At 47.7% G+C, this 19692-nt stretch overlaps 1 protein-coding gene across 3 annotated transcripts in view; it reads left to right on the top strand.

Moving 5' to 3' along the window:
* The window catches only part of Stk36 (serine/threonine kinase 36), a 35269-nt gene extending 16005 nt beyond the window's left edge, over positions 1–19264 (top strand). For all 3 annotated transcript variants that reach the window (XM_057762583.1, XM_057762582.1, XM_057762585.1), the window contains 16 exons: positions 1701–1880; positions 3185–3282; positions 3961–4066; positions 6024–6174; positions 6915–7042; positions 7866–7970; positions 8587–8685; positions 8771–8859; positions 9098–9161; positions 9322–9432; positions 12218–12292; positions 13734–13905; positions 14136–14283; positions 14495–14642; positions 15191–15937; positions 16914–19264. In XM_057762583.1, coding sequence (XP_057618566.1) covers positions 1701–1880; positions 3185–3282; positions 3961–4066; positions 6024–6174; positions 6915–7042; positions 7866–7970; positions 8587–8685; positions 8771–8859; positions 9098–9161; positions 9322–9432; positions 12218–12292; positions 13734–13905; positions 14136–14283; positions 14495–14642; positions 15191–15937; positions 16914–17057 — 2565 coding nt within the window. In that variant the 3' untranslated portion in view covers positions 17058–19264. The remainder of the gene's footprint in view (positions 1–1700; positions 1881–3184; positions 3283–3960; positions 4067–6023; positions 6175–6914; positions 7043–7865; positions 7971–8586; positions 8686–8770; positions 8860–9097; positions 9162–9321; positions 9433–12217; positions 12293–13733; positions 13906–14135; positions 14284–14494; positions 14643–15190; positions 15938–16913) is intronic.
* Positions 19265–19692: the final 428 nt, after the last annotated feature.

The following is a 19692-nucleotide window of genomic DNA, read 5'->3' as shown; positions in this document are numbered from 1 at the left end:
ATCCTGGTTTTTTTTTTTTTTTTTTTTTTTGAGTTAATGTTTGTACATGAAATAAGTTCAACTCTTTGTGTGTTTTTGAAAAAACAAATCTTTTCCCACTGAATTATATTGGTACCTTGCTCTTATTCCCTGGATCTAACAATTGTCATCCTACTATTGGACCCTGCCTTCCTTTCTTCCTTTTCTTTTCTTTCTTTCTTTCTTTCTTTCTTTCTTTCTTTCTTTCTTTCTTTCTTTCTTTTCCTTCCTTCCTTCCTTCCTTCCTTCCTTTCTTTTTTTTTGAGACAGGTCTTCCCTGTGTAAAACCCCTGACTTCCCTGGAACTATCTCTGTAATCCAGACTGTCCTCAAATTCACAGAGAGTCACCTGCCTCTGCCTCCTGAGTGCTGGGATTAAATGCATTTCCTCCATGCCCGGCCATTGGAGCATTTCTAATGTGAGAAAGTCAGCTAAAATCTGTTTCTAACCTGGGAGGCTAGGCAGATGGTTTCTTTTCTTTCTTTTCCAATCCCCCCCCCCCCCGCTTTTTTGATATCTCTATCAGGCTAGCCTTGAATTTGTAAGAGATCTCTCTGCTTCTGTCCCTGCCCCCATCTACCACTGCTCCCATCCTCACCCGCCCGCCTCTACCTTGCTTTGATTAAAGGTGTGCATCACCACACCTGGTGCAGGTAGTTTCTTGAACCCAAAGGATTGAAAACATGAAACCAGCCTAGGCAACATAATGGAACCTCTGTTTAAAAAAAAATTAACCAATTATTATGAATGAATTTGGGGCCACATGCTATGGTGCATGAGTTCAGCTCAGAGGCAGCTTTGTGGCCCTGGTTCTGTATTCTACTTTTAAGTGGGTTCTGAACAAACTCAGATCATTAGGCGTATGCAGCAAGCACTTTACCTGCTGAGCCATCTCACCAGCCTAGACTCTGTCTCTCAGAAAACAAAGGTTTTGGCTTCTGAGATAAGATTTCTGATTTGTGGATCAGAATTCACAAAGACCTAGCTATTGATCTTTGATAGGGCCCTGATCTATGTAGATGGATCAGTTCTCTGTCTTTAAGATGAGCAGTTCTCTTTACTACACACTGTGAGATGGGAGAGTAAATGCCGAATTGAGAACAGCAAACTCTGAGGCATTTGGTATCAGTGTTATTCTTTTGAAGAATAACCATGTAAACGTATGGTACTTTCCTTAGCGTGCAGGCTGCATGTGGATACATGTTGGGCGAAAGTTAACATGAGAAATGTTGGCAGTCCTTGATCTAGAGCTGATGATGTCTTGCTTCTCTGGAGTTAAATAACATCATTTCATATCTCTTGTTTTTATTTTTCAGAAGACTGTGTGTGTGTGTGTGTGTGTGTGTGTATGTGGTGGTGTCCTTGCTGCTGCTGTTGTCTTTAAGGTGAAGGGCTATCAAAGGGAAGAAATGAACAATAATGGTACTGGGCCTGGTGGACAGATCTTGAGGTCCCCTGCCCCTTGGTCACTGATGTTCTAGTCAGGAGACCTTCCTTAGTTATTTCTCTGGTGCAGTACCCCTGTGTTTCTGTGCTTGCTCCCTGGCTTTTCAACTCCTCCATGTAGGAATGCAGACATTGGTCTACTCTGCTAACTCCTTGGAACCATTCGGTATTTGTGATTCTTCTTCCTTTACCTATAATTATGCCAATTGCTGTCTCTTTTACTCATGTCCCTCAGATCCTGAAAGGTATCCTAAAGGGTGCTTCCCAGCTGCTTCCTGCACTCCGTGTCCTGAGCAGTCTCCTGTCCAGCTGCAGTGACTCAGTGCTTTTGTATTCCTTCTGCCAGGAGGCAGGACTGCCTGGGCTGCCCCTTAGCCTCCTCCGGCACAGCCAGCAGAGCAGCAGCATCCAGCAGGTACCCCGCCCAGCAGCTCTGAAGACAGCGCTGGTCCTCTTCTTCTTCTGGAGCTGCCGTCTGTCTGACCTGACTGCCTCTTCTTTTCTAGCCTTCTTTTTCTAATTACCAGACCGTCACTTGCAAATTCTGATGCCTTCTGGGTCTAAACCAGTAGTATCAGTCAGTGAAGAAGACGAGGTTAGCATACAGCTGTCTAAGGAGTAGGGAGCATATTAACCATCCTGACCCTAAATGGGGAATCTTCTCAACTCCAGCCCATTGTTGTCATGTGAAAGTTTAAGCCAGTGTACCTAATCTGTTTTCTAACACAAGATAAAAATCAGAGTCTTTTTTTATTATTTATTTGTTTGTTTTTAGTGTCTTTTTTTTTTTTTTTTTTTAGATTTAATCATTTAAGTATACAGTGGTCTGCCTGCATGCATGCCTATAGGCCAGAAGATGGCACCAGATCCCATTACAGGTGGTTGTGAGCCACCATGTGGTTGCTGGGAATTGAACTCAGAACCTTTGGAAGAGCAAGCAGTGCTCTTAACCACTGAACCATCTCTCCAGCCCCCCCAGAGTTTTTTTTTTTTTTTAAAAATGAGTAATTTCTCGATATTGAGAAGAGTTCCTGCAGAGAGTTGGACTTCTGCTTTGTTACCTTGTTTTCTTTTCTTTTTGGTTTTTCGAGACAGGGTTTCTCTGTAGTTTTAGAGCCTGGCCTGGAACTAGCTCTTGTAGACCAGGCTGGCCTCGAACTCACGAGATCCACCTGCTTCTGCCTCCTGGGTGCTGGAATTAAAGGCGTGCGCCACCACCGCCCGGCTGTTACCTTGTTTTCAGAGCAGGTCATTGATGTTCAGAGATTGGTCCCTGGAGTCACTGCTGATGGCTACCTGATAGGTAGGAGAGCTATGATCAAGACTCAGTGTGTCTGGGGCCAAATCTCTACTTCCTGCATTGGGTTCTGACACGGTTGAGCTCAGAGAACAGCTCCCCCACTCCCCTTCCCCCAGATGATGCAGGTATGGTAGGCAGCCCTTAGGATGCTGCCCTCTGCTGCTAAGTAGCGAACTCAGATAAATATAGGGAACTTAAAAGGATACTTTTGTGGGAAGTAGCCCCTCCTCCTCTCCAACATGCAGCTCTAGTCAAGTGGCATCTCCAGATGGTCTGTGACTCTTTGACACCGCTTGACTTTCTCCTTCCCTGCCCCTCTCCCCCTGGCCAGCTTGACTGGCGCTCTGCATGCCTCTGCTGCTGCTTTTTCTGCTTTGGTCTTCATTTCTCATGCTGCCCTTTTGCTCCTTTCTTCACAGCAACCTTGGTATGGGGCCTTCTTACGGGACCTGGTGGCTGTGGTTCAGGCCTACTTTTCATGTGCCTTCAATCTGGAGCGGAGCCAGACAGGTGACAGGTGGGGGAAAAGACGCTTCTGCCCCGCTGGACAGGGTGGCAGTGTGGCTTCAGTTTCTGCTCCATTTCTCCCACTGCTCATTAGGAGGAGACCAAGTGAGAAGTGGTGCTGTGTGACAGGGTTAGAGGTGAGCTGACCAGCCTTCAGAATGTAGTGGATCCTCAGAAGGACCACTTCCAGCTTTGCCCCCCAAGACAGACAGATTCTTTTTGTTTTTTTGAGACAGGGTTTCTCTGTGTAGCTTTGGAGCTGTCCTGAAACTCTCTGTGTAGACCAGGGTGGCCTCAAACTCACAGAGATCCATCTGTCTCTGCCTCCCAAGTGCTGGGATTAAAGGCGTGCGCCACCACCACCCAGCGACAGTCAGATTCTAAGAGTCTGCAGCCACCCAGCACAGTTGGGCATCAATGGAAGGACAAATATGAAAACAGCTGAGAAGGGTCTTGAACAGTGTTTGTGAGATCTCCCTTCCCTCTCCTCCCCTCCCCTTCCTTCCCCTTCCCTCCCCTTCCCCCTGATTCTCTATCTGTGTGTCTGTTAGCAGAGTTGGAAGGAGGAACATTCTGATGTGTTCCTTGGCAAAGATCTCCTAGGTTTCCAGAACTGACCCATTTGCCATGCCATATCCAGGCTTTTAGTGGGAGGATGGAAAGATAGCATGGGTTCATTCTTCCCCAGCCTGCAGGTGTTTCAGGAGGCTGCCAATCTCTTTTTGGACATGTTGGGGAAGCTGCTGGCCCAATCAGATGACTCCGAGCAGGCATTTCGAAGGGACAGCCTTATGGTAATCTCCTCCCACTTCCAAATTTCTGTCCTGACTGTCTTTTCCTGTGTTTCTCCCAGCGCCTTTCTAATGATTGTTTCAATTCAACAAATGTTGAATTCTCATTGTGTGCCACATGGGTAACAGAGTCTCCACCCTGAAGAGACTAAAGACAGTCAAAAAGGACCAGTTGTAGTGGCACATGCCTTTGGTTAGTCCTAGCACTCAGGAGGCAGAATCAGGTGGATTATTGAGTTTGAGGCTAGGTACATAGTGAGTTCCAGGACAGCCAGAGCTACATAGAGAAACCCTGAGTCAAAAAACAAACAAACAAACAAACAAACAAAAACAGCCAAGTAGGGAAAGTGAAGTCCATTAGAACTTTGTACATGGTGCAGAGGAACCACTAAAGAAGATTCCATTAGCTCTGCATGGAGAGTCCTCAGAGAAATTGTGAAGACTGAAGTCATGTGTGCTTTTCAAGAACACATAGCAGCAGCCAGGTAGAAGTAGTGTTTGCCTTTAATCCCTGTACTTGGAGGCAGAGGCAAGAGGATCTCTGTGAGTTTGAGGTCAGCCTGGTCTACAGAGTGAGATCCAGGGCAGACAGGGCTACACAACACAGTGAAACCCTGTCCAAAAAAAAAACCCACAAAAAAATAAATAAATAAATAAATAATAAATGCATAGCAGCTTGCCAGCTTGGGTGGAGCAGGGAAGGTCATAGGCCACTTTAGATAGAAAGAACACTATATCTAAAATGCGGAGGCATTGAGTAGTTTGACATATATCAGAGGCCATAAATATAAGCATCTTAAATAGATAGATAGATGATAAATAAATAATTGAAAAGCCAGGCATAGTGGCACATACCTTTAATCTCAGCACAGGGGGAGGCAGAGATAGCTCTCTGAGTTCAGGGCCAGCCTGGTCTACATATAGACATCCAGGACTACATAGTGAGACCCTGTTTTGAAAACAGAACAAACAAAAAGCAACAAAAAAAAGATGAAGCATCTTGCAGACCAGCTAGTATTCTCCAGCCTTGTTTGTGAAAAAGACTCATGAGCTCCTCTAATCTTCTTCCTTAGACCCTGATGGAGGATGGAGTGAGAAACAGCTGTGTTGTCACTGCGTTGTCAGGGAGGACGCAGACACTTATGTCCAAAGAAAACGATTGTATGGTTGTTGTTGAAACTAGCCGTTGGGAACATAGCTGTGGGATAATTTCCCGCCTCCAGTTAGCAGCCCATTCATGTGTCTGTTGCCTGAGAGTCTCGTTTCATCTTCTTCCTTTTAAGTCAGAAAGCTTTGAATGGCTAGACTAAATTCTGGCCAGCAGTTAGTTGCCAGAATTACCAGCCAGCACCTGTCATGTTATTGAGTACTGAACAATTATTGGAATAATTGTTCTTCCTCCTGAATTTCTGAATTATTATACCTTTGTTCCACATTTTCAGAAGCGTCATCTAGGGAGATGCTGACGAGAAATAGAAGGGTTGATTGGACAGATGTAAGAGTGTGTGCAAGGGAGTAGGGTGGTGGTGGAGCTCACCTTTAATCCCAGAACTCAGGAGACAGAGGCAGGCGGATTTCTGTGAGTTCGAGACCAACCTGGTCTACAAGAGCTAGTTTCAGGACAGGCTCCAAAGCTACAGAGAAACCTTGTCTCAAAAAACCAAAAAAAAAAAAAAAAAAAAAAGTGTATGTAAAGGGGCTGAAATCTCAGTACAAAGAGAAAAAGAGAGAGGAAGGGAGAAAGTGATGGTGGGAGGAGAGAGAGAAAGGGAAGAATTCACCCCAAATCCTCCTGTGTCAACCAGGAAGACTGTGGGTGCATTTTATTTTCCCTGGGAAGAATTCTTACTGTCTCCTGGGCTTTTAATCCCTTTCCTGAGTTCCTGGGGTATTTCCTGGTTCTCACTAAAGCCCATTCAGGTTTCTGATACCCTGATATCTCTACTCTTCTTCCCTTCAGTGCTTTGCTGTCCTGTGTGAAGCTGTGGACGGGAACAGCCGGGCCATCTCCAATGCCTTTTACTCCAGTCTGTTGACCACACAGCGCACTGTATTGGATGGGCTCCTTCATGGCCTAACAGTTCCACAGCTTCCTTTCCACATACCGCCAGGTGATCCGACCTTCTTGTTCCATGCATAGGTCAGCCTATGTCCTTCCTACTTCCACCACTAGAATGGTGCCTGCCTGGAACTTGGCAGGTGCTCAAAAGTGTAAATGGGCTTGGGGACGTAGCTCATTTGGTAGAGCACTTGCCTAGCATGAAGTCCTGGCCTTGACGGCACATGCATGTAATCCCAGAACTCTGGAGGCAAAGGCAGGAGGATCAAGTTCAAAGTAATCTTCAGCTTCATAGTTTAAGGCTTGACTTCTGTTGCATGAGGAGGGTGGCCCTTTGTTCCCTCCTGGCCGCCCAGCTAGCTTACACCAAAATAATCACACAGAAACTGTTATTCATTTAAACACTGCCTGGCCCATTAGCTCTAACTTCTTATTGGCTAACTCTTACATATTAGTTTAACCCATCCACTGTGGCTTACCGGCAAGATTCTAACCAGTGTCTGTCTCAGGCAGGAGATCCATGGCTTCTGCCACTCTGCCCTTCTTTCCAGCATTCAGTTTTGTCTTCTCCTCCTACCTAAGTTCTGCCCTATCTGGCCAAGCAGTTTTTTTATTGATTAACCAATAAAAGCAACACATAAACAGAAGGACCTCCTACACCAGACTGGGACATAATGAAACCCTGTCTCAAAAACGCAAAAACGCAAAGCAAGACAAAACAAAAAAATCCTAAAAGGTTGACTTGGGGAGCCTGTAAGAAACAACCAGATCTTACCTTTCTATTCTCCATAGGAGCCCCACAAGAGAGCCAGCCACTGCGGGAGCAGTGTGAAGATATACCCGGAGCCATCTCTTCTGCCCTGGCAGCCATGTGTACTGCTCCTGTGGGGCTGCCGAGCTGTTGGGATGCTAAGGAGCAGGTCTGAGATCCAAATTCTTGCTTTCTTCTCTGCTACTTGGGAACCAGGGAGTCTGGTCATACTTGCTGCTGAGAAACAGAAAAAATAAGCCTTGGGCTTCTCCTTGCTCAGAATTTCCAAAGACAGACTCTCTCCTGCTGGTCTGGGCCACTTATTTGCCGTCGATGACTAGAATTCGAGAGAGGTGACCCAGACCCAGAAAGACAAATATCATATGTACTCACTCATAAGTTGCTTCGAGACACAAAGCAGAGAAAAGCCTATAATTCACAATCCCAGAGAACCTAAACAACAAAAAAGACCCTAAGAGAGACATACATGGATCTAATCTACATGAGAAGTAGAAAAAGACAAGGTCTCCTGAGTAAATTGGGAGCATGGGGGCCATGGGAGGGGGTAGAATGGGAGGAGAGAGGAAGGGAGGGGATCAGAGAAAAAGATACAGCTCAATAAAAACAATTTAAAAAATAATAAAATGACTAGAATTCCATACATTGGCTACCTGGCTCAGCAGTAACTGCCTAGGTGATAGGGCAGCCGATTGGAAGTCATCATGTTTCTCCAGGGTCAGGGGTCACACAGATTGAGCTTCCCTACCTTGTTACTTATTAGCACTTCCCTGTAGACCTGCCTACATTACGGACGAACTCAGGTAGGATTCAGTTCTCCACTGGCCATGGAGACTGGGCATAGAATGGGACCTGAGGGTTCTAGTGAACCTAAGAGGGGCCAGCAAGAGTCTGAGATTTCTGGCCAATTGAAGATGTGCAAGGAATGGAGGTAGAGTAAGGGAGATGGGGTAGAGCCGAGTTTGTCTCCATAGGTCTCGTGGCATTTGGCCAATCAGCTGACTGAGGATAGCAGCCAACTGAGGCCAGCCCTTGTCTCTGGTCTGCGGCATCATATCCTATGCCTCCACCTTCTCAAGGTACTTCCTTCCCACCGCCCTCAATGCCTGGGATGTCTTTTAACTCCCAGGAAAGGAAGGGAGGGGAGGAAAGAAGAAGGGAGGGAAGGAGAGAGAGAAGAGATTATCTGTGGCTGGGCATGGTGATGCTGGCCTTTAATCCCAGCACTCAGGAGGCAGGGGGAGGCTGATCTCTGTGAGTCAGAGACCAGCCTGCCAGCCTGGTCTACAGAGAGAGTTCTGAGTCAGCCGGAGCTCTAGAGGAGAAACGTTCCACAGGGAGGGTGGTTGAGAAGAGCATCACATGATGGCACCCAGCAAGCAGAGAGAAAGGATAGGTGTGGTGCAGCAGCGTCTGGTTTTTCTTTCCCTTTGATTCTGTCCAGGCCCCAGCCTGTGGAATGCTGCCATATGCACACTCAGGATGGGTTTTCCACGCGTTGGAAAGGCCCTCACAGAAACACCCAGGTGTGCTTCACTTAGGCCCTTCTTACTCCAGTCATACTGTCAAAATTGTCACAACCCCCATGTGTGGACACCAGCTCTACTGAGAGGCCTGCCTGCTTGTCAGCCGAGCCTTCCACTGTAGGACCCAGGGCTGTTCTGTCCACTGACAGGCTCCTTCCAACTTCCCTAGGTTCTCTACTCCTGCTGCTATATCAGTGAGCGTCTGTGCCATATTCTGGGGCAAGAGCCCCTGGCCTTGGAGTCGCTGTTGATGCTGGTCCAGGGCAAGGTAAGCCAGCGATACCCACACGGCTGGGTATCTCATGGTACTCCATCTCTCCCAGAAGTTCTGAGAGCTCAGGTTTCCTTTGTAGGTACAAGTAGCAGATTGGGAAGAGTCCACTGAGGTGGCACTCTATCTCCTGTCCCTTCTTGTCTTTCGGCTCCAAGATCTGCCTTCTGGGTGAGTCATAGAGTCAGGTCTCTCCACTAAAGTCTCCTTCCCTCGGAGCTATCCCTGGAAGGGCACCCTCTAGCTTTTTCCTAGAAGGGGCTGACACAGAGAGAACAAAGAACAGGCCTGGTTCTCATCACCTCTGGGCCTCGGGGGTAGATGCAGCGTGAGTGGAAGGTGTAGTACACAGGAGAGGGGGACGCTGTCCAGCCCAACTGTAACCCTCCATGGTCTCTCTCTATTCCAGGATGGAGAAGCTAGGCAGTGAGGTCGCCGCTCTCTTTACCCGCTCACACGTCGTCTCTCTCGTGGTGAGCTTTCGCCCTCTCTCCTCGCCTTCCACCCCTTCCTCTGACCCCCTTGGGAGCAGATGGCCTTTGTCCTATTTGCAGCTGTTTCTGCAAACATCTGTCATGTCCTGAACACCATTCGGATTCAGATGTCCCTCCTTTCCCTCTACCCTTCCCACAGAACGCAGCAGCCTGTCTCTTAGGACAGCTTGGTCAGCAGGGTGTGACCTTTGACCTCCAGCCCCAGGAATGGATGGCGGCAGCTGCACATGCCTTGTCTGCCCCTGCAGAGGTGAGGTACTGGGGAGGGCCAGATATGGCTCCTCTGAGCCCAACACCAGAACAGCCCTCCTGGGGAAAGACCAGATCCAGTAAGGCTCTCTTTAGCCGGGCAGTGGTGGCGTCCGCCTTTAATCTCAGCACTTGGGAGGCAGAGGCATTCATATCTCTGTGAGTTTGAAGCCAGTCTGGTCTACAGAGCTAGTTTCAGGATAAGCTCAAAGCTACAAGGAGACCCTGTCTTGACAAAAGAAGGAGAAGGAGAAGAAGAAAGAAGAAGAAAAAAAAGCCTCTCTTCCTCTCCTTTGCCACCAGACAGTGAGCTGCTCTAAACCAGGGCTGATCAGGGCCTCTTCAAAGATGGAGGCAGGGAGAGAAAGAAAGGAAGCTGCCCAGTTACCTGAGGCGAGAGCTTCCCCTGTCCAGTTACCTTAGGCGAGAGCTTCCCCTGTCCAGTTACCTTAGGCGAGAGCTTCCCCTGTCCAGTTACCTGAGGCGAGAGCTTCCCCTGTCCAGTTATCTGAGGCGAGAGGTTTCCCCTGTCCAGTTGTCTGAGGCGAGAGGTTTCCCCTGTCCAGTTATCTGAGGTGAGAGGTTTCCCCTGTCCAGTTATCTGAGGTGAGAGGTTTCCCCTGTCCAGTTATCTGAGGTGAGAGGTTTCCCCTGTCCAGTTATCTGAGGTGAGAGGTTTCCCCTGTCCAGTTACCTGAGATGAGAGGGTCCCCTCCACCAGTTATCTGAGGTGAGAGGGTCCCCTGCCTGCTTCAGTCCCCTCCAGGAGTCTGAAGTCCTTCCTGATGCTTTAACCTTATCCCTCCTTACTCCGCTTTTTCTGCTTTTTCTCCTGAATAAGCATGGAGAAGTGGATGATACCCTTCTTTAGGAACCCAGGCCGTTATGTGGCCTCCTGATTTGCTTTTTTTCTTTTCCTTTTCAGGCCCTTTGGAACTCTTTTTGTTTGTTTTGTTTTCCCTCATGCAACAGTCCTAGCTGTCCTGGAACTAGCTCTGGTAGACCAGGCTGTCCTTGAACTCACAGGGAATTCACCTGCTTCTGCCTCCCAAGTGCTGAGACCACCGCCTGGGTTTTTTTTTTTTTTTTTTTTTTTTTTTTTTTTTTTTTTTTTTTTTTTTTTTTTTTTTTTGTCTTAGCTGTCCTGGAACTTGATTTGTAGACCAGACTGGCTATGAACTCACTGAGATCTACCTGCCTCTGCTTCCTGAGTACTGGGACTAAAGGTGTGCACCACCACTGCCTGGCAAAAGTAATCCCCCCCACACACACACATAAATTTGGAACTCTTAATTCCCTCATTTTGGAAAAAGGATAGACTTCATAGTCACATAATTGTCATTCTTTTTTAAAAAATATTTATTTATTATGTATACAATATTCTGTCTGTGTGTATGCCTGCAGGCAAGAAGAGGGCACCAGACCCCATTACAGATGGTTGTGAGCCACCATGTGGTTGTTGGGAATTGAACTCAGGACCTTTGGAAGAGCAGGCAATGCTCTTAACCACTGAGCCATCTCTCCAGCCCCGTCATTCTTATATAGAGAGAATTTATTGTACTTTGTAACATATCTCATCTCCCACAAACACATTTGGAAGCTTAGACACAACAGATGTAGTAAGAGTCGCCCGCTTGTCCTTGGAAAACTAACCTTCAGAGGGATTGTTTCACTAGCTAAGGCAGTAACATTCACCCAGTTTCTCTTCCCCTGATCCTGTTCAGACGGTTCCTCAGGCCCTGTATTCCACCTTAGAGGTGACTCTGTCTTGTCGCTCTGTGCTGCCATCACCGACCTGCCGGGTTTATTTGTGCCTTGTGTGTCCTGGTCTCTTGGCTACTCAAGGATTCCTCCTCTATTGTTCTCTTCATGGCCACCAGAGTGAGCGTTTTAGAGGAAAATATGGCCTTCCATTCATGCAGTGCTTTTTGAACATAGAACTGTATGCTGAGTGCTTGTACTGTTCTAAACTCTGATAGTAAAACAGCGAATGCGGTGCTTTACAACTAGTGCAGATGTGGAGCGTACATCATACTGCATAAATCTTGATTGGCTTCCCACTGCTGATAGGAAACAGTTCAGGCTGTAGACCAGTGCTTCTCAACCTGTGGATTGCAACCCCTTTGAGGGTCGCATATCAGATATTTACAGTATGATTCACAACAGTAGCAAAATTGCAGTTATGAAGTAGCAATGAAATAATTTTATGTTTGGGGGTTGGCACAACGTGAGGAACTGTGTTAAAGGGTCGCACTGGTAGGGGTTTGAGACTGTCACATCCTGTCTGAGGCCAGTGGGCTGTAAAGGGTTGCCATTCATTTCCAGAATTGAGTATGAACTTGTATGCCTACCAGCTTCCCTGTATGCTGTGATCTGCACTTCTTAGGGTATCCTGCCTTTCTAAAGACACCTTCCCTTTTCTGTCTTTACATTTTGATTTCCTTATTTTGCAGTGCTAGAGAGTGAACACAGGGCCTGACACAGCCTTAGTAAATGTCCAGCCCTGCCTTTAAAATGTCTCCTGCCTCTAGGAGGCACTGATGGCACATTCAACTGTGTAGCCAACTTCTTGTTTAGCAATCATCTTCCTAAACTAGAATTGATTTTGGACCCAAAAGCTTCTCCTGCTAGACTGTCTGTCCTTAGGAACATGATGGAAGAATAGTAAAGAACCAAAACTCCTAAATCCAAAACTTGTCCCAGTCTGCCAGGCCAAGGTGCTGGGAGCCTGGTCTGGGGAGCTACCTCCTCCCTCTTGACATGTTCCTCTTGCCTCTCTCCAACAGGTCCGGCTGACTCCACCGTGCAGCTGTGGCTTCTACGACGGTCTCCTCATTCTTCTGCTTCAGCTCCTTACCCAGGTACAGGTGTGCTGTGAGCTGGGGGGAAGCAGAGAGAGGGGCTGGGCATATATCTGAGCCACTGGCAGATGAAATGAGGAAGCAGCCCATGCTCGCCTGTCCTCTCACGCTGCTGTTAGCCTTACCAGCCTGTCCTCACGCTGCTGTTAGCCTTACCAGCCTGTCCTCACGCTGCTGTTAGCCTTACCAGCCTGTCCTCACGCTGCTGTTAGCCTTACCAGCCTGAACCTCACGCTGCTGTTAGCCTTACCAGCCTGTCCTCACGCTGCTGTTAGCCTTACCAGCCTGTCCTCACGCTGCTGTTAGCCTTACCAGCCTGTCCTCACGCTGCTGTTAGCCTTACCAGCCTGTCCTCACGCTGCTGTTAGCCTTACCAGCCTGAACCTCACGCTGCTGTTAGCCTTACCAGCCTGTCCTCATGCCCACCCTCAGCAGGAACCCTGAAGAGAACTGTTCAACTGCACTCCCCCAGGGACCCAGGGAGAAAAGAGCTTCTCTGGGGTCTGGATTTAGGGTTTGGGTTTATGGATTTTTATTATTGTTGTTTAGGTGAAATTTTTCTTCACTAAAAGGTAGGAAGATGAAGGAGTTCCAGGCCAGCCTTGGCCACGTAGTGAGTTTGAAAGTAGCCTGAGGTACATAAGCTCCTGTCTCAACAACATACCAAAAAAATTTAATAAGCCTTGTACACAACTTGGCCTTGACATGAGCTGATCTGAACAGGATATTTTCCTGGTTTTCCATAGGTGCATACTGAGGTTGAGAGATTGGGTTAGATTATAATAGGAAAGGGACATAAATTGGGTGTGGTGGTGGATTTACAATCCTAGGGTTTGAGAGCCTGAGGCAGGAGGATCACAAGTTTGAGGGTAGCCTGAATACAAAATAAGATGCTTGTTGTGGGAGCTGTGGGCTGTGTTCCTGCCGCCCCAGCTCCTGGTAGCCTGGTTAGCTTATGCCCTGAAATAACAACACACAAACTGTATTCTTTTAAACACTGCTTGGCCCATTTCTATTCATGTGTGTAGCATCCCAAGGTGCGCTTACCAGGAAGATTCTAGCCTACATCCATCCTGGGTCCGAGCTTCATCGCGTCTGCCCCAGAGAGCAGCTGCATGGCGTCTGAGCTCACTTCCCTTCTTCCCAGCATTCTATTCTGTTTACTCCACCCACCTAAAGGTTGGCCAATCAAATGGGCCAAGGCAGTTTTCTTTATTAGCCAATGACCTTCCTCCATCAGATGCTATTTCTAAAATGAAGGAAGGGAAGAAGGGAGGGAGAAAAGGAGGAAAGATAAGGGGAAATGGGGAAGGAAGGAAAATACAGAAATATTAGCTAGGAAGACAGAAGGAGTGATTTCAGTGACTCTATTTCCCTGTATGGTTTGGAACAGAAATGACAAAAGGAATCCCTGACTTGTGCATACCCTCCTCTCTAACAGGGGAAGCCTGGCCTGATCAGGGATGTGGCTGCTTCCGAGGTGTGGACCATTCTGTGGCATCGCTTTTCCATGGCCCTGAGGCTACCTGAGGAGGTGACTGTACAGGAAGACGATCTGTCACTGTCAAGTTCACCCAGCCTGGAGCCCGACTGGACACTGATTTCACCCCAAGGTGTCTTTCTCTTATCATAGCTCTGTTTGTAGAGGTCCCATTTCAGAAGGAGGCAGCTTAGAACTGGGTTAGCCCACAGATAATTGCTCCACTGTGTGCAGAGAGGGTGGTAGGGTCTACAATGGACTTGCTTACCAATAGGGAACAGAAAGGACCAGGTAAGTTCTGGGATCCTTGGCATCTGGTCATCTTGCTGGCTTCACTAGGTGTGCGTTCTCTGTTGTTTTCAGGCACGGCAGCCTTGCTGAGCCTTGCCATGGTCATCTTCACCCAGGAGCCCCATTTATGCCTGAGCCATTTGTCCCAGCATGGAAGTATCCTCATGTTGACCCTGAAGCACCTGCTTTCTCCCAGCTTCTTGCGTCACCTGAGTCAAGCGTGAGTCTGAATTAGAAACAGGAGACTCAAAGTCAGAGCCAACAGGGAGGTGGAGGTGGGGAGGAGAGAAGTAGCTGACAGCTTGATTTATATTACTAGGAGTGGGGTAAGGATTAGGCTGGAAACCTAAGGAGTTGCTGAGATTGGGAGAGAAAACATGAAGTGAGGGAGGGAGGCATCAAAGAGTAAGCCTGTTTTGCTCCCTCCCTAGGCCTCAGGGGCCCAAGTTTCTCCCTGTTGTGGTACTCTCTGTGTGCCAGCTGCTCTGCTTCCCTTTTGCCCTGGATGTGGATGCTGACCTCCTTGTAAGCATCTTGGCTGACTTCAGGGACTCAGAAGTTGCAGTCTACCTGCTTCAGGTACTTGGAGAGGTGATCCAGGTGTGGTGGTGGGAAAGGAAGAAGGCCAGTGTTGTATCCTCTGACTCACATCCCAATAGCTCCAGGGCTCTCCGAGGCCCTCACAGAGGAGGAGGGCATCAGCTTGACCAAAGTGCTGAAGTGGAGGCAGCACTCAGACCCAAACAGACATGCACCTGAAGCTGAGCTAGGGTCTCCTCTGTCCACTGGTCTCTTGTCTGGTTCTATTGGAACTCACTAGGGAGGCCAGGCACTGTAGCTCAGCTCCTTGGTCAGAAATTACTGCCTGGAACTCTTTGACAATATGCCCTGGCTATTTGGAGGCAGCAACTGTGGCCTTGCAGAGCCAGGTGTAAGTGTAGAAAGGACCCGCTATTGAGCTTCACATGAGTTTCCTGCACTGTGCTATGGGGCTCTGCTCTGCCACCAGGAATGTCTCTCTCCTTGACTTGGCATTTCTCTTGCCCAGCTTCGGAGCTTTCCCTTCCCCATTGCAATGTACCTTTCCCTCTCCTGAACCCCTTTACCCGAACTCTCCTTTCTCCCAGGTCTGCTGTCACCACCTTCCATTGTTACAAGCTGAGCTGCCCATTGGTCTCCTTACACGCCTGGCCCTCATGGATCCCACATCTCTCAAACAGTTTGTGGACACAGTGACTACCTCCCCCAGAACCATCATCTCATTCCTCTCTGTTGTTCTACTGAGTGACCAGCCTCCTATGATCGCTGACCTTCTGTCCCTGCTGACCCACACAGCCCGGGTACTGTCCCCCAGCCACTTGTCCTTTATCCAAGAGCTCCTGTCTGGCTCTGATGAATCCTATCGGCCATTGCGGAGCCTCCTGGGCCACGCAGAGAACACTGTGCGGGTCCGTGCTTACGGGCTTCTGGGACACTTACTACAACACAGCATGGCCCTACGTGGGGCTCTGCAGAGCCAGGCTGGCCTGCTCAGCCTTCTGCTGCTGGGGCTGGGAGACAAGGACCCTGCTGTGCGGCGCAGTGCCAGCTTTGCTGTGGGCAATGCAGCCTACCAGGCTGGTCCCTTGGGACCTGCCCTGGCAGCTGCAGTGCCCAGTATGACCCAGCTGCTTGGAGATCCTCAGGATGGTATCCGGCGCAATGCCGCATCAGCTCTGGGCAATCTGGGACCTGAAGGGTTGGGAGCGGAGCTATTACAGTGCCAAGTACCCCAGCGGCTCCTGGAAATGGCATGTGGAGATCCTCAGCCAGCTGTCAAGGAGGCCGCCCTCATTGCCCTTCGGAGCCTCCGACAAGAGCCCTGTATTCATCAGGTAAAGCCAGGGGTCTTTTGAGCCCTGAGACCCTTGCAGTTCACAGCATTTCTCTAGTGTAATTTGTGAGGACTTAGGACACCTAGAAATACAAACTGTGTCCCTGTCTGGGTGTAAGAAACTCAAAGTCAGTCTGTTGGAGATGGGTTTCCCATTTGCCCTCTCCCGCCCTGGAGAAGGGAAGGTATCTGGAAGGCTCCACTGAGCTAGGACATACCTGAGATCTCAAGAATCGTAGCTTATCTCTTCCAGACACAAAACAGGAGGGAGATGGGGAAAACCATGAAGATGCCAACTGTTTTTGTGCTGTGCTAAGCATTTTACCTTTACTACCTGGTTTAAGCTGTTCTCACCGTGATTTTGTAAGCGAGGAAACCAAAGCACAAATAATTTAGTGACTTGTCAAGATTACAATGCTACCTGGTGAGACTGGGCTTCTGAGCTCATAAGTCTGGGTCTAGAGCCTATACTCATCAAATACTATCTTATTTTGCTTCCTCTGCTTGATATTGAGTCTCTAAAACACTCAGGGGGAGTCGCATCTGAGAGATCATAGAGTGGAGTATGTCAGTGTGGTAGCATTGGAATGACGACATTTGACAGGGTGGTGCTGGCACTAAATGAGTTTCCCGCAGTCCATGTAGGGAAACAACGAAAGGGATGCATGGTTGGAAATGAGAGACCAGCTGGGAAGCAGACATTCAGGCTGCCTGTCAGTTACTGCTGCTTTCCTTAACCTCTTACTGGTGACAAGTGACCGGATCACTTGGTGTGTTGATTTTATGCCCAATACCAAAGAGAGGAAATAAATACCTGGGTCTTATTGATTCATAGCTCGCAAGATTTCTTATCTTGATCAGTCTATCCTGAATCCCCCAAATACCCATTTCTCTTTTCTTGGCTGTGCCAAGAATGTGCCAACACCACCATTTCTCACCCTTACATCATATTCTGCCATTTATTTCCTATTCCATAGGTGCTGGTGTCCCTGGGTGCCAGTGAGAAGTTAGCCTTGCTCTCTCTGGGGAATCAGTTACTGCCAAATAGCAGCGCCAGGCCTGCCTCTGCCAGACATTGCCGGAAGCTCATCCACCTCCTGAGGCCGACTCACAGCACATGACCCCAGATCCCTGGGGCTACTATCCTTGTTCTGCCAAATCTTCCTTCTTCTCCTACCCAAGGCACTAAGCTCAGCCGAGAGCTGAAGACACTGAAAGGGAATGATAAGCTGCCAACTCCCCCACGAGCAAGAAACTAGAAGAGATTTTCATATTAAAGCTCCTTCCTTTCCCTAGATTCATGATGATTTGATTCAGTAAACTTCATCATTGTTGGTGCCAGAGAAAATTCTGTCCTTTCTCCCACAATGTGCCTTTAACCCCAGGACCCACCCAGGCCTTAGGAAGACATATCTGCCGTGCCGGATCTCTTCCTCTCTGAACCTCCTGTGGTCTGCCTAGCTATTTTTGCCTCCTTTCCACCAGTCTCCATCTCAGGTCTAGCCTGTGGAGATAAATGTCATCACCCCTGTTGTTAGGGGCTCCTCCGCCCTTAGCCCACACTCCTCCCATGGGTAGGGAGTATGTGTGTGTAAATTATATATGTATGTATATGTGTGTGTGTGTATATATATATTCTACTTGTAAACACTTATTGGAAAATGTGCCTCACCCTACTTGAAGCTTCCAAGGTAAGGGGAGGGAGGCTCAGTCCCTCTTCTGGCTTCTCTGTGACATTGGAAGCCTTGAGACCCTATTCATACAAAATCCTGGTTTGGAGAATTGTTTTATACCTTTCCAAGCAAGGCCAGTGGAGCTGATACAGAGAAGACTGGGACCAAAGAGGTAAATCAGGGTGCTTTGAGATGATAATACAGTCGTTTTAATTTTTAGTGCAGTGTCAGTGTGTATGGAATCCTAGCTGCTTTGGAAGAGCGGCTCTTTATGGAGACTGTGGGATTTGCCAGAAGAGTGTTTGACAGTCCCATCAATTAAAATCAAATTTAACAGGACATTCCAATTTACCAGAAAGGGTATTTGGCAGACACGTTAGTTAGAATCTAACAGTATGTATATTAGGAAGCTTAACTGAGACAAGCTTCCAGAGCCCTGATTTGTCCATCCAGTAAATGGGGAGACTCCTCTTGATATGGCTCAAGTGGTGAGTGTTTTGCTGCTTATGTATGAGGTTCTGGGTTCAGTCCCCAGCAGAAAGAGGAGGGGGAAGAAAGGTGCCTTGATGTCCTTCCTTGATTAAGGTTTGTAGGAAATGAAAGATAAGTGTGCTTATCTATATTTTACAAGGAGTTTTCTTACTATCTACTGTATTTAATTACATTTGAGTAAAAGTAAGATTTCTCTAAGGCCCTCAATTTCCTGCTCTCCATATTATTTTAATTCAGCACACACACATGCACACGCACACACCACACACACACACACACACACACACATAATACACCACACACTCACCTTCCTGTGCACGAGATACTGTGCCTATCACAGTTTCCATTCTGACCAGAAGAACAGGGAGCTTATTAAAATAAGTGAGCTGAAGCTGGGTAGGTCGGCAGCTATTAAAGAGGCTGCAGCAGGAAGATCACAGTCTCAGGAGTCTAAGACCAGCCTGAGCAACAGAACAGGAGCCAGTCTTACAAAGTAAGCTAATTAGATAAACTACATAGAAAGGTGATTTTTAAAATGCTCTGGAATGGGCTGGAGAGATGTCTCAGTGGTTAAGAGCATTGCCTGCTCTTCCAAAGATCATGAGTTCAATTCCCGGCAACCACATGGCTCACAACCATCTGTAACGAGGTCTGCTGCCCTCTTCTGGTCGGCAAACACACACAGACAGAATATTGTATACATAATAAATAAATAAATAAACAAACAGATAGATATTTAAAATAAAATAAAATGCTCTGGAATTTAAAAAGTCAAGAAAAGGGCTTAAGAAGCACGAAGCTGGTCATGCTCCCATCCCCACCTGCCCTCAGTTCACTCACACAATCTCTAATTTCTCCTTCCAACAGAGATCTGGGTATCTCCCCATGAACCCTCCTTTCTACCTAGCCTCTCTGGGGCTGTGGATTGTAGCATGGTTATCCTTATTTTACAGCTAATATCGACTCATGAGTGAGTACATGCACCATGTTTGTCTTTCTTGATCTGAGTTACCTCACTCAGGATGATGTTTTTTTTTTTCTAGTTCCATCCATTTGCCTTTAAATTTCCTTGTTTTTAAAAGTTGCGTAATACTTCATTGTGTAAATGTACCACATTTTTGTTATCCATTCCTCTGGTGAAGGATATCTAGGCTGTTCCAAGGTTCTGGCTATTACAAATAAAGCTGCTATGAATCAGCTGAGCAAGTGTCCTCATGGTATGACTAAGCATCCTTTGGGTATATACCCAAGAGCAGTATAGCTGGGCCTGTGGTAGGTTAATAGCCAGTTTCCTTAGAAACTGCCACACTGATTTCCAAAGTGACTGTACAAGAGCAATCAGGTTGGCGTGGGGAGTACTGAAAGGGACTCCTGGAAACCGGGGGCATTTCGGGGTTTCATAAAAACCTGGTACAAGGGAATCTCCCAGGAATCTCCAAGGAAGACCCCAGTTTAGACTGCTAGCAAAGGCAGATGCATAGCCTGAACTGGCCATCTCCTGTGACCAGGTTGGTGCTTAGAGAGAGTCATCCAGCAACTAATGCAGATGCAGACACATAGCCAAACATTAGGTGGATTTCAGGGAATCCTG

Source organism: Chionomys nivalis, chromosome 2 (genome assembly GCF_950005125.1).
Source record: "Chionomys nivalis chromosome 2, mChiNiv1.1, whole genome shotgun sequence".
Classification (NCBI taxonomy): domain Eukaryota; kingdom Metazoa; phylum Chordata; class Mammalia; order Rodentia; family Cricetidae; genus Chionomys; species Chionomys nivalis.
Note: the sequence above shows the minus strand (reverse complement) of the source record. Positions and strands in the feature narration are given on the sequence as shown.